The sequence below is a fragment of the Equus asinus genome, chromosome 9, assembly GCF_041296235.1.
Source record: "Equus asinus isolate D_3611 breed Donkey chromosome 9, EquAss-T2T_v2, whole genome shotgun sequence".
Taxonomy (NCBI): Eukaryota; Metazoa; Chordata; class Mammalia; order Perissodactyla; family Equidae; genus Equus; species Equus asinus.
In genome coordinates, this window is record NC_091798.1 from 96,868,835 (window position 1) to 96,883,492 (window position 14,658).

Genomic DNA, 14,658 nt, shown 5'->3' on the forward strand with positions numbered 1-14,658 from the left:
TTGCTTAAAATTGAAAGTGTCCTCTCAGCTACACAGCCGCCACCAGAACTAACAAACACAACTCCTACATTAGCCATCAGAAAGCTGTGTTGCCGCTTTAGCAGCAATGCAACTGTGAGACACAGAAGAGCACACTCCAGCTACAGACACCGGCTAGGAGGGTGGGCGGGGGTCCCAGACCCACCAGTCTGAGGGCTCAGCGCTCTCAACCACTCTCAGGAGAACTGGTAAATTTGCCTTTATAGGATGAGAGTTTCTCAAGCCCCAAAGCAGGTAAGATTTGCAGTGTCCTGGAGTCCACAAGCATGTCACAAGAATCGATTAGTAACTTGCGAAATTTGCTAGTTGCAGCTAGAAAGCAGCATCTCTGTGTGTCATTACTAAGAATGACTAGGTTAGACCAGGAGAAATAAGTGATAAATCACGCATATTTAAAACAGCCCATAGCAAAGATGAACACTTTTTTCCCAAAAGAGAAAGGACTGAGTTTAAAGGAATGTATGCCTGTGCAGACACATAAAATCAGAATTCTTTAAAAACAGGTTTAAGAGACACAGAGTCTTCCTGCATGCCCTGGTGGAGGTGTGTGGTGCATGGATGAAATGGTGTCTCCAAACCAAGTCAAATCTGATAGAGCCTCTGGAGCTACGAGCTGACCTACAGGAGAACCAGGACAGAGAATACGCTGCTCAATATCAGGGAATGGAGTCATGAGACACAAATGCAAAATCTTGACAAGGAAACAATTAATTTCTTCAACAAAAAAAAAATGCAAAGAAAAAGAAAAGATGAAAGGAAGCTGTCCTTTAAAAGGTTATTCACCAACTGCCCTGCACGGGCCTCCCTAGGTCCTGATCTGAACAAATATCCAAATACTCTCTTATATGGGATGACTTGGGAAATATGAGTACTGACTTGGTATCTGATGACAGTAGGGAATTAATTTTTACCTTTTTAAGGTGATTATGATATTATATTGGGTTTGTTTTAACAGTTCTTGTCTTTTTAAGATACATACTGAAATATTTATGAATGAAGTAAGATGTCTAGGTATTTGCTTCAAAATTATTAAAAAAGGAAAAAAGAAAGCCATTGTATTTTCCAGCAGTAACATAGGAAGACAAGTTAAATGTATTTCTATCAATTATTGTTTAAATGTCAACTTCCTGGATGAAAAGTGGCAACCTCCTCAAGCATCCAGTGTTGAGCACTTGAGAGTGATCTGAGACAGCTAGCACCCTCAACTCTATATGCACCTGTGGAACAGATGCACAGCATACACATGTGCAGGCACCACACATGTGCGTCACGAGCATACACACGCACACAGATACACTCATACCAGACACACAACACACATGTGCAGGCACCACACATATGTGCACACAGCATGCAGATATACACATACACAGCACATGCGCACGCAGCACACCCACAACACACACACAGGCACTGCATATGTGTGCTCATAGTGCACATACAACACACAGAGAACCCACATGCGCATGCACAAAGCACACACGCACAGCCCACACAACCCACACGTACATGTGTGCACACTCACGTGTGCATATACACAGTACACATGCACATACACGTATAGCAGGCAGAGGCAGACACCAGAGCAACTGTGCGTATGGAAATGCTGTGTGTGTCTACATGCCACAAAGTACATGGACTTGGAATGGCACTGCCCTCTTCACCCCTTTCCAGCTATAGGGAGCAGAGCAAACTAGGTGATGTCCCAGCCGTTCCTCACAGGTGAGAGGCAAGCATAAACAGTGCAGAGTTATTCCAGACAGGAAAGAGAAGTGAGTCGCCTGCAGGGGAGGATGTGACACTGTGAACGTGTTACCTGTCTCAGTTCCTGGGCGTCCCCCTCAGAAACGAACGTCCCACTCGTCTGTAGCTGAAGTGGCCTGCCTTCCTGGCTTGCTGAGGAGGGCTCTTGGTGCACTGAGCGGTCCATCAGCCCAGACGCTGGAATGGAAAGTCAAACAGCAGTGACCTCTTCCGGAAGGTGTGAACAACACAAGAACATTCAGAGCTTTACAAAGAGTGGTGTTTAAGGCTGTCGAAGTGTTTTCACAGGCATCTACTGGTCTGTGGCCTCAGTGCCTGCTGGCTGGTGGGTGTGATAGGTCCATCTCTGTCAGCCTCTGCTAAGCTGAGTGGGGTGGGTCTGCCCAGCCTCGCCTTCTCCCCCCACGAGGGCTGCTTCCTTTCCCACACTGATCAGAGCCTGGAGCACTGGAAACACTCAGGGTCTAGCTCTTTATCCAGGGGTGGTCACTGTCTCTTTTTCTCTGAGAGAAGACTACAGACTTGGAGTATACAGCATAACATGTGTTGAACCCTGCTGAAACACACATGAATACATGCTGGGACCGCAGTGCCATCTGATTACCCCCACAGCATGCTGCGGTTCCAGAGAGCACAGGAAATGGCCAGCTGGTCAGGCCAAGCACAGTGGAGTGTGGAGCTGTGCTAGGGCGGGGGTGAGTTGGAGTGCTGCACGCGGCCAGGCACTGCTCAGGGGTGTTTCCACCCACACAACACCTGTGCCTGGGTAATCTCGCCCAGGAGTGAAAGGGCAGCCTGGCGAGAGATGGGAATAACCAAGGGAGGCTCACGGCCCCTCCTGCAGTGTGCCACCTGTCCTTTATTTAAAGAGCTGACTCCAGCTGCAACCTGGCACTGCAGGGCCCAGATAAGAGCATCAATTAGAGTCTGTCTCCTGCTCTTTTTCATATTACAGATCACCTCAGATACACAGCATGTTTGTTTATTAGGATGCTGGAAAGCAGAGGGCACACTAGGCCGAGACCTAGCAGTCTAGATTCCAGCACCAGCTCCTCTGAGCAGCCTTTTCTCTTTCAGTGGAATGGGGAGCATAGGGGACCGACAGGTGACCCCCACATCCTTCCCAGGACCCTGACAGTAGTAAGCAGGGCCATCTGGCCAGAGCAGCTGGGAACTGCGAATGAATGTATTGCCAGGAAAGGAAGGAGGAGGAAATCACTGGGTAAAGCTCTCTCAGGGAAGGAAGGAGGAAATCATTGGGTAAAGCGCTCTCAGGAAGAAGGAGGAAATCGCTGGGAGGAAGGAGGAAGAAATCGTCGAGGTGACTGTCAGCCGGGGAAGGAGGAGGAATCACTGGGTAAAGGTTTCGCTGACCTGAAGAGCAGGTGGCCAAGCGGTGGCCTCCAAGACCTGCTGCCTGGGCAAGCCCCTCCTCCCAGGTTAGAGACCAGCCACCCTGGACATACACACACCCTGTCTGTTCTTATTTCTTAAAGTCATTCTTACAAATTAACACTCCTGGAGAGTGCCTGGCTGCGCAAAGAAGGCCTGGCCTCGTCTGGGATAAACACAGGCTGGAACAAGGATGAGAGCACAGTTTCTTAGGATCCTAGAGAGGAAAAGGGCCTAGGCCAGAGGGAGTGGAGCTCAGGAACTGATCGCTGGAGCAAGACGTGCATGGAGGCCAGACCCAGGGTCCCAGACCTGCGAGCTCCCCTCCCCTAGGCCTGTCTCCAGTGGGAAGGAAGCCCTCGTGCTCCTCAACTGTATGCCACCATGAGAAGCACATCCACACAGAACCACCAGACCCTCAGTGCATCTCGGGGGTCTGAAAAAGTCTCTCAAGACAAAACCCTTACTAGACACCATGCACTCAGATGTCTGCTTTTCTCATTCGTTCTTTAAAAAAAAGCTGGTTACAACCAATCAAACTGATTTCACAACCTGCATGCTACAATCTCCAAAGGGCCACCCTCCGAAGTCCAACATCCTGGGGGTTTATTAACCAGCACAGAACTTTCCACAGCATGGAACTCACTGTTGCTTGGGCTCAGGTGATCTAAGATGTCACTCACTGAGATGTTACATAATGAAAAGCACTTTTCTAAAATGGCCAGCAGCCGGACACTGCAGGGCAAGGCTTAAGATACGACAGCAGAAACAGAGGACGTGTTCCACTGGTTACTGTTAGCCTGAAGGAGAGGCCCCCCGACACGCCTGGCGTTAACCATCAGTGGTCATGAGAGCCAAGTGCATCTCCCTTGCCGATGTCAATCCCGCCAACCGATGATCTAGCCCCCTGGCACCTCGTCCCTGGCAGGCTGGCCCTCGCTCCCCTGTACTCAATCTGCAGCCGTCAGCAGATGGGATGTCCCCCAGGGAAAGCCTGGTGGCCTGTCCTCCACTGGGCCCTTCCACCAGCAGCAGTCTTCCCTCATCGGTCCTGGTATCATTCAGTTTGTGCCCTTTGAAACTAACTTGCTCGGTACTACACTATTTATTTTTTCAGCATCTTCTCAAACCGGGATCTCCCCAACTAGCTCTCTGAGAGCAAGGCCCACAGTGACTCACACTTGTGCCCAGCACTGTGCTCCTTCCCTATCACTCTGGCTTCCATTTCAACACCTTTAGCTATACAATATACAGAGACATACTGACTACTTTTGAACGTTTAACAAAATGGATTTTACTTAAACAACCAAAAAGCCAAAACAGGATTTTTCTCCCTGGAATACACTAAGTCAGGGATGTTTTTCACAATGAGCTGCAGGGTCAGTGGGATCCTGCCTAGCACGGGCTCAGCCACCCCCAGTGCTGTGTTGAGACTTAAGTTGCTGACTCAGTTACTTCAGTGCTTTGAAATAACTTCTGAGAAAATTAATTTGTTTCCGTATAAGATGGGTTTTGTCTCTAAAGTCATTATTATCTCAGTTAAACAAAATAAGCACAAATGGTTCAAGCTACAGGGGAACATACAGATGATTTCAATTTCCAGGAAACATGAGGCAACGAGGGGAACCCTGAGCAAGAGCTGGGCTCCAGGAGGCAACAGGACACCAGTCTCCTCTGTGCATCAGATGGACTCCTGACCTCACCGCAAGTTCAGAGCAAAGACCACCAGGGCCTGAGCTGGGAGCAGAAATGAGGCTCCATGCCTGTCTGGCCACAGGAGAGTCTTTCTCCTCATCCCTGGGCCCCCAATGCCTCATTGATGACACAGGGAAATGCCCAGTCCACCCAGGGACAGACTCAGAAGTTTATTGGGGTGGGAAGCCCTTTCAGAACAAACACAAAATGCCCATGCCCTCCACACAACAGCAAGTTTAACAGAGAGAAACCTAAAATGGAGAGAGACAGCAGTCTCAAAAGGTTACAATTAGAACTGACTCTGCAAATTTACAAAATTAGATGGTGCACAGCTTGGGCCCATGCGGCCTTCGAAGGGATCAAGTGGGTGAGGGCTGAGCAGCTCCCCAGGATTTTAGCGGTGGTCAGGGGGTGCCTAGTTCCTAGTGACCATATGGGGCCTGTGTGTGATCAGCACAGTGCCAGTGTCCTAGTGACCACATAGTATCTGTCAGTGGTCAGTGTGGTGCCTGCATCCCAGTGACCACACAGGGGCTGTCAGTGGTCAGACTGATGCCCACATCCAAGGGTCAGACTCCACTGCCTGAAAAGATGGTCTTACATGGATGATCCTACACAGGGACTTCAATGCCTCAGATGTTTATTTACCATCACACAGAGATGTGTGTGCCCTCTGTCCAGACAGATCAGGTCTGGCTCTGGAGCACCTGTCCCAGTGCTGGGCAAGATTTCCAGAGGGTGAGTGAGTGGTGACCGGAGGCCTCTTAAATTAGATGGTCAGGAGCCCCATGGATGAGTGGTTAAGTTTGCATGCTCTGCTTCAGCAGCCCAGGGTTTCACTGGTTCGGATCCTGGGTGCGGACATGGCAAAGCTGGTCAAGCCATGCTGCGGCAGCATCCCACATACCACAACTAGAAGGACTCACAACTAGAATATACAACTATGTACTGGGGGGCTTTGGGGAGAAAAAGGAGAAACAAAATCTTGAAAAAAAAAATTAGATGGTCAGGGAAGGCCTTTCTCAGAAGGTGACAGTCAGCAAACAACGAAGACAAAAATCACTACCCAAAAAAACCCTTAAAAATGCTATGTACGGACCCTGCTCTGATGTGATGAGAAGCGCTCTGGGGTCTTCCTCCCAAACCTGTCACCCAGTGGATCATGAGACAACAGGAGACAGAGCCCAACCGGGGGACATTCTACAAAACCTGACCACTCCTCCTCAAAACCATCAAGGTATCAAAACAAGGGGTTTGAGAAAGTCATAGTCAAGAAGAGCCCAAGGAGACGCATGCTGAAATGTCCTGGGGGTCCTGGTGGGGCCCCAGGACAGGAGAGCCCAAGGAGATCTGGGTAACATCTGGACTTCAGTGAGCAACGATGCATCGACAGACGCTTGTTATGCTAACGTCAAAGGACAGCGAGAGGGGAAGCTTGGGTGTGGGGGCCACAGGACTCTGTACTATCCTTGCAACTTCCCTGCAAGTCTGAAACTATTCTAAAACTAAAAAAATTATTTTAAAGATGTCATGCAGAAAAACAGCAGTTTCAATGCTCTTGCCTAAGGTGGAAACCGCCGGCCTGTGTCATTCCTGAAGCCCAGGATCCTCTCCTCCTCCCCGGCCGCCATCCTGGCCACCCCAGGCCCTCACCCGTCTACATTACACATTACTACCGAGGTCTCTGGAAAGTTCTGCTAGACACTGACTCACGGCAAACACTGGTCGCTTTACCAGACCGCCACCTTCTGGCCACATTTCACCAAAACAGCTCAGTGAGGAGAGGAGTGAATTTCTGAGAGGTCAAAGTCACGGTTTCCACCTCTGCCGTTTCCGTGGTTTCCAATGTGGAGCAGTAGAAACAGAGGTGCTGCAGGTGGCGTCATGTCGGCAGATGCCACCGCAGCAGAGCCAACAGGCAGAGCATGCTCTCGCGGCTGGGCTTGGATGAGATGACTGCAAAGTTCCTAGCAAATCAGATACCTTCCTGCTTACTGAACTCAGCATGCTAGCTAACCCCAAACTCCTTGTCAGTGTGCCTCTCAAACCATGGTGGTGAGCGCACACCCCCAAGGCAGGGTGGCTCACAAGCGGATGGCACTTCTCGCTTGGTCCAGATTCAGACACACTGCAGGGATCCCACCCAGAGGCTAAAGTTAGCACCAAGATGAAAACCCATCTGTCGTCCTGGATGTGGCTCAGCTCATTCCACACACATACAATCCATTACTGTGATGGGCGAGGCCACGGTCTCCAGTGATTCAATCCAGTCCTGGTTTAGGTGTTGCTGGGAAGGTATCTGAGATGTGGAGAAGACCTGTTAATTGGCTGACTTTAGGGAAGCGAGCCTGTCCTGGACAATCTGATGGGCCTGGCTGAATCAGCTGAAAGGCCTTAAAAGCAGATTTGCGGCTTCCCTGAGGAGGGTATTGGGCCTGTGGCGAGCAGCCTCAGCCTGTGCCCAAGAGGTCCAGCCTGCTGTTCCTGATGGCATGTGTGCAGAATTTGCACCCATCTAGCTTCCTGCAATCCCACTGCGGCTATGGAGGCCCTGGCACTCATTCCGTGCTCCTCCCCAGCTCTGTCTGCAGCCTGGACGCTCTGGGTCAGAGCTGCCATCTCACCTTCCAGGGGCCCGCCCTCACAAAAGCAGGCACAGCAAGTTCACACTCTTCCCACTACAGCATGACGTCTGTGCCACATGTGGCACGCTCGCTTCTGCCATCTCATTCATTACTTCTGTGCCATGTTCTCTCTCTGAAACCACCATGCCTGATATAAAAGCCACAAAGTGGCGGAGCTTCATGAAGACAAGGGCTGTACATTTCATTTAGTCTTGCTGTCAGGGCAAGGGGGCCTGGCACCATGCCTGGCACAGGGCGTCTGAAGCAGCACCCGCAGAACTGGCAGCCGACGGCACTCTGCATCCAGCCTGCCAGCCCCGGGCCTCCTCCCAGAGGACAGCAGCAGTGGGGCAACTCAGTCAGAGACACGGGGTGTCAGAGAGGCTCCCAGGCTGGCTCCAGATGGCCATGCCTGAAGGCCCTTCTGGCCAGGTCTTATGTGGGCTCTGCAGCCCACCCTTCTCAGCCCTTCTATGGGCCAGCTTCTGAGTCCTGCCTTAAGTGAGGGCCAAAGAAGAATCTGGAAATGCCAAGAAAGTAAGTTTTTGTTTTTTTTAAAGATTTTTATTTTTTTTCCTTTTTCTCCCCAAAGCCCCCCAGTACATAGCTGTGTATTCTTTCGTTGTGGGTCCTTCTAGTTGTGGCATGTGGGATGCTGCCTCAGTGTGGTTTGATGAGCAGTGCCATGTCCGCACCCGGGATTCGAACCAACAAAACACTGGGCCACCTGCAGTGGAGCGCACGAACTTAACCACTCGGCCACGGGGCCAGCCCCAAGAAAGTAAGTTTTTGAATTTTCACATGGACATTTCCAACATTTCAGTAGTTATGGGACCAGATCTATTATCAAGTATACTTCTTTTGGAAACCTGAAGTCATCTAGAATAAGATAAAAATATTCATGTGTTAGGGAAACAGATTACATATTGGAACCAAAATCAATCACTTAAGAGAACAAGAAAAGGAAGTGAAATAGTGACAAACATGTCTCTTCCTTTAACAGACACTCAGCCACCAAAGAAGTCACGACAATACAGAAGTGACATCACCTATAATGCTAGTATTTGAAAATATCAGAATATTTTACGACTTTGGGATTTCTTAAGCAGGGCTCAAAAACAAACTTAAGGGGAAAAATGGTAGATTTGACCACAGCAAAATTAAAGATTTCTGTAATAGAGGCTGATGGTCTGGGAGAAGTATTGGCAGCCTCTAAAGTCAACAAGGGATGAATAGAATATATAGGGAACACCTGCAAATCTGAAAAACAAAGAGACAGCCCATTAGGAAAAAAACCAGAACAGGCAATCCACAGAGCAAACCCGCGGGGCCAAAAGCAAATAAAAAGTGTCCGATGGTCCATCTCAGAATCAATCAAAGAAATGAGACGCTATAAGATGCTCAGAATGCAAAACGGAGGAGTCAGGGATAGCAGGTATAATGTGCTAGGGAGGAGATAGGGACCCACGCCCTCACCACATGTGGACGTGGGATGTATCCATGTATTACCACCCACACAGACCCCTACGGCCATGCCCAGCTACCCCATCCACACCCCACAGAGATGCAAGAGGGCACTGTGGCCACACTGCCAGGGAGAGAGAGGGTTTCACAGTACCTCACAGACGCCAAAAAACAAACTCTATGAGACGTAGCTTTCAAAGATTCTGATACCTAAGCACACTGGACGGTGGGCTGGGAAGACTTGATTGACCGCCAAGAGACCAGGAGTGCAGAGGGACGGGAAAGCCACCAGAGCTGGCGGGATGGTGCCAGTTAAGATCCTAAAGTGCTCGTTCTCAAATCAAACAGAGGAAAGAGGTGAAAACACCAAATTTGGAGCTTCCCTTTGCTCTGAAAGCGTCATCAAAACCCTTTCTGATTTATTTGGAAACTCACACAGTTCTCAAGTGTGTAATAAACCTGAGTGATTTGAGACTCACAGATGGCAAGTACTAAGGAAAACGGTCTGAAATTATTTTTATTTACATACAAATGGGCAATCGCTAGTGAGCTGAAACCAGTAGCTGCTCAAGTGATGCATCATGTCAACATGTACCAAGGGGGTGCTGAGTCTGGTTGTGACGCCAGAGGTCTGTGCACAGGCTGTTTTGACAGGCACTCACCTGCATGCCAGACTGAGCAGCCCTTCTCTGCCAGGGAAGAGGTCCCAGTGCTCCCGAGTGTCCTGGTGTCTTCCAGCAACTCCATCTTCTCGCTGAACTGTACTTCCAAAATGGGGATGACCTCTGGCATCTTGGCAGATATCAAACGATAGGCTATGTCTGGCTTCCCAATAAACCGCTGGCGGATGCTAATTTCGTAAGGTGTGTGAACCTTAATGTCATCTACATCTTCTCGTTCAAATCTGTGCATGAGCAAAGAATCTGAGTCATGGATCTCCAACCCAGAAACAAGGACGGTGAACCTTCCTGGTTTAACATGAGATTCTGTTCTTTGGGAAATAACAGCAGGAATTCTGATCACTATCCCTTCTTTCCCCAGAGCTTTGGAATTAGCCATTGAGGTGCCTCCCCTGGTCTTTGTTTCTGACGGCATCTTCCAAAGCTTGGAGCTAAAGGGCCACCAAGAAGGAGATTCCAGTTCTGTCAGCAACCTAAAAGAGCAAATGAAACACAGACAACTAGTCAATTGATTTTCGATACTGTTTTTAAAACTGCTTTTGTCTTTATAAAGCACTTTACTGTTGTACAGTTTTCTTTTCCACAAGCATTCCATGAAGCAGAAAGAGCAGGAATTAATATCCCCAAGTTTTAGAAAAGAAACCGAGGCTGAGAGCAGCAGGACATTCACCTGCAGACACAAAGCTAATCAGTAGTAAAGACACAACCAGAACACACATCTCCAATCAGAATGTTGTTTTTTCCACACCTGACACTGGATACTTTTGACTCAAAATAAATCCTGATCATAATCTCTAAAGGACTGTCAAGCAGAACTTTTTGGCTTAATCTGTACTGTCTAATACAATAATAGGCACATCTGGCTACTGGGCCTCTGAAGTGCAGCTAATGCAACGAGGAATGGAATTTTAAACTTAATTTAACGTGGCTCGTGGCTACCATACTGGACAGCACAACTCTAAAGTAGCCAGTAATAACGAGTCAATAGAGGAGGAGAAAATGGAAGCAGGAAAGGAAAAGCAAAGGAACAAAGATCAAATGGAAGAAACAGAAAACAAATAACAAGATGGTGGAATTAAACTCAACCATATTAGCAATTATACTAAATATAAATGGACTAAATTCTCTAATTAAAAGGCAGGTTGTCAGCCTGGGTCAAGAAACAAGACCCAGCTATATCCTGTTCACAAGGGACACTGTGAAATATAAAGACACAGATAAATCAAAGTAAAGGAATTGCAAAAGACATGTCATAGCAGAAGTCACTTTAAGACTAGGAGTATTACCAGGGATAAAGAGGGACAATGCAGAATAGTAAGAGAGTAAATCCAACAGAAAGACTTAACAATACTAAATATGTATGCATTTAGTAACAGAACTTCACAATTCATTAAGCAAAAATTAACAAAACTAAAAGGAGAAATAGACAATACAGTTGTAGATTTTAACAAATTTCTCCCCATGATTGATATAGCAAGAAGACAAAAATAATTAGTAAGAATATAGAAATTTGAACACTATTTAACCAACTCAACCTGACTGATATTTATAGAAACATCATCCAGCTGCTGAATGCACTCTTTCCAATTACGTTTAGAACATAAAAAAAAGAGTATAACAAGTTTTAATAAATTTCAACCATGTCCTCTGTCCTCAAATAAATGAAACCAGAAATCACTAATAAAAAGCTCACTAGAAAATCCTTAAATATTTAGAAATTAAACACAGTTCCAAATAAAGGAAATTAGAAACTATTTGAAGTGAATGAAATGGAAAACATGACATACAAAAAATGGTGGGATGCAAACAGAGCAGAAGTTTATAGTTCTCAATGCATGTATTTGAAAACTTCTTAGAAAAGTTTAAAATCAGTGATCTAAGCTTCTATCTCAAAAAGTTATAAATTAAACCCAAAGTAAGTAGAAGAAAGGAAAAGCAGCTATCAGTGAAACTGAAAACAGAAAAAATACAAAATACTAACAAAGCCAAAAGTTAGCTCCTTGAAATAATTTAAAAAATTAAACTCCAGTAAGAAACGATCAAGAAAAAAAGTTAAGAAAATGCAAATTACCAATCAGGAATTAAAAGAGGGCATTGCAATAGATACTTCAGCCCTTGAAAGGCTTATGGGAATATTATATCCAGCTTTAGACCAAAAAATTGGACAACTTAGATGAAATAGACTAAATACTTGAAAAGTCCAACCTTCTAAAACTGAGGCAAGAAATAGTTTAAGAATATGAACAGCCTCACAAAGAAATTAAATCTGTACTTAAAAATCTTGTCATAGAGAAAACTATTATCCAGGTCGTCTCACTGATGAATTCTGCCAAACACACAAGGAAGAAATAACAATTGTACACCAACCCTTTGAAAGAATAAAGCAAGAGTGAATGCCTTGCCCATTCAGTTCACAAGACCACCGTAACTCCTACACCAAAACTCAGTGAGGATGGTACAAGAAAGTAAGTACGTAGCAGTCAGTAACACAGATGCAGAATTCCTTACAAAAATATTAGCTAATCAAACCTAACAATACATAAAAAAGACTATTATGTCATGATAAAGTGATATTAATCCCAGGAAACTGAGGTTGAGTTAACATTTGAAAATTAATCAATGTAATATATCTCATTGGTAGAAAAACAGAAGGAAACTCGATGATCGTCACAAAAGATGCAGAAAAAGAATCTGATAAAATTCAACATTCATTCATGTTAAAACTTCCAGCAGAAACAGAAGGAAATTTCCTCAATCTGATACAGAACATCTATAAAAACTTACAAATAACAGCTTGCCTAAGGTTAAAAAAGTCCATGAGATCAGAAACAAAGTAAAAAAATGGGCAGACCTCCAAACTATCTGAATTTTGAAAGCATTCCCCAAGTCACACGGATCTAACAGCAAAGGGTAGAGCATTATCTGCACAGGCATTTAAGCATAACCTCTGCCAAACCAAAAGCTGACCACTGAGCCATGCTGACGCAGGGACAGCCCCTGCGAACCAAGCCAAGCCTGAAAATCAAAACATTTTAAAAAAATTTAAAAAGCTGAGCAGAGACAGCAGATGTTGCATATGACAGTGGAATGCACTCCACAGAATCAGTCCAGGCAGATGATTAAAATGAACAAGCAAACAAAAACCACCACCAACACCACCACCTTGCAGTGAGGAGAGAGAGAAGAATCCAGAGTTACGTAACAATGTATTAGTTAAAATGCCAAGTTTTTTAACAAAAAAGTATGACACATGCAAGGAAACACAAAAGCGTGAGCCATACACAGGAAGAAAAAAAATCAATAGAATCCACTTCTGAGAGCACTCAGATATTGGCTTTAAGAGATAAGGATTTCAAAGAAACTACTGAAAATGTTAAGAATTAAAGGAAATCATGTTAAAAGGATTAAAGAAAAGCATGGTGATGCCAACCTTAAAAATAAAGCAGCCAGCTATTTTACCAGCAAAATGAGTTTATTCAAGAATAGCCAAAGAATTGCAAATCAAGATGTGCATGCTATGGCAGACCACAGAGAAATCCAACAAACAAGGGAGAGGAACATCATTTTTTGGGAGAAAGAAGGAAATTGGGAGGGTCGTTCTGCATGAAAGTCCATTGAGAAAAGCAGGAGTTCAGGATGGTGGTGGTTTCTTATTGGCTGAGTCGCTGGGGTCGTTGACTTCTGTTTGGGACGGAATGCATATTTCTTCCTGTAGTTAAGAATTCTTTCTTGTTGACTCTTGTTGGGGCCTATAACTGACCTCAAGTGGTACTGCGGGGGAGCTCCCCCTTCTGGCCTCCTGACTCCATTTTAAATGAGGTTTCCTTTTATTAATTTTCAGTGACAATGATTCATCAAATAGAGACTATCAATAGAGAGGTAGAAATTATATGAAAAGAACTAAATGAAATTTCTCAAATCAAAAAGACAATAACAGAAATAAGAACATCACTAGAGGGGCTCAACAGCAGATTTGAAATGGCAGAAGAAAGAATCAGTGAATTTGAAGACACAGCAATAGAAATTATACAATCTGAAGATGAGGAAAAAAGAAGGAAGAAAATGAACAGATTCTCAGGGACCTGGGGGTACCACTGAACACACCACCATCATACACGTAACATGGCTGTGTGAGGGATAGGAGAGAAAGGGAGAGAAAAAATGTTTGAAGAAATAAAGTCAAAATTTCCCAGATTTGATGGAAAAAAAATAACCTATATCCAAGAACCTACACAAATGCCAAGCAGAATAAACACAGAGATCCACGCCATCATCAGACAGCTTTGAGACATGGACAAAGAGGAAACATGAAAGCAGTAACAGCGAAATGATTCATGATGAATGAGGGAACCATTACAATACGGACAGTGACCTCCGTCAGAGACAACGGGCATCAGGAGGCAGCGGGACGACATATGCACACTTCCAAAAGAAACAAAACTGTCACTGAGGATTCTATATCCAGCATAACTATCCTTCAAAAAGTAAAGCAAAATAAAAACATTCCCAAACAAATACTGAAAGAATCTACCGCTAGCAAGCCTGCCTCCTGCAGAAAAGACTAAAGGAAGTTCTTTGGGCTGCAAGGAAGCGACACCCTCGGAGGGAAACTCAAATTCACACAAGGAAACAAAGAGCTCTGGTAAGGTCATCGTGCAGGTGATTAGACAATACAAACATTTCCATTTACTTTCTTGACTGATTTAAAAGACAACTGCATAAAGTAATTATTTAAAAATTATACTGTAGGGCTTATAACACACAAAATATAATATATATGACATATAAAAGCACAGAAGAGGTTTAGGAGAATGAGAGAGATGGCAACTCAAATGACATGTACTGAGAACAGTAAGTATGCAGAACAGGATAAAATATCCTATATTTTTGATTTCTTCTCTTAACTTCTTTAAAAGATACAAGATGGTACAAAGTAATAATTATAGTAGTGTATTATTGAGTCTGTAACATATATAGACAGAACATGTATGACAATAATA

At 45.2% G+C, this 14,658-nt stretch overlaps 1 protein-coding gene across 4 annotated transcripts in view; it reads right to left on the reverse strand.

The window, feature by feature from the left end:
• SNAP47 (synaptosome associated protein 47) overlaps positions 1-14,658 on the reverse strand; it is a 53,014-nt gene that overhangs the window by 14,215 nt on the left and 24,141 nt on the right. For 2 of the 4 annotated variants that reach the window (XM_044778106.2, XM_044778105.2), the window contains exons 3-4: positions 9,641-10,131; positions 1,856-1,980 (exon numbers count right to left, since the gene is read on the reverse strand). In XM_044778106.2, the coding sequence (XP_044634041.1) occupies positions 1,856-1,980; positions 9,641-10,131 (616 nt within the window). Of the gene's footprint in view, positions 1-1,855; positions 1,981-8,096; positions 8,394-9,640; positions 10,132-14,658 lie in introns of those variants that run through there. The other 2 variants (XM_044778108.2, XM_044778107.2) reach the window with 2 other exon arrangements.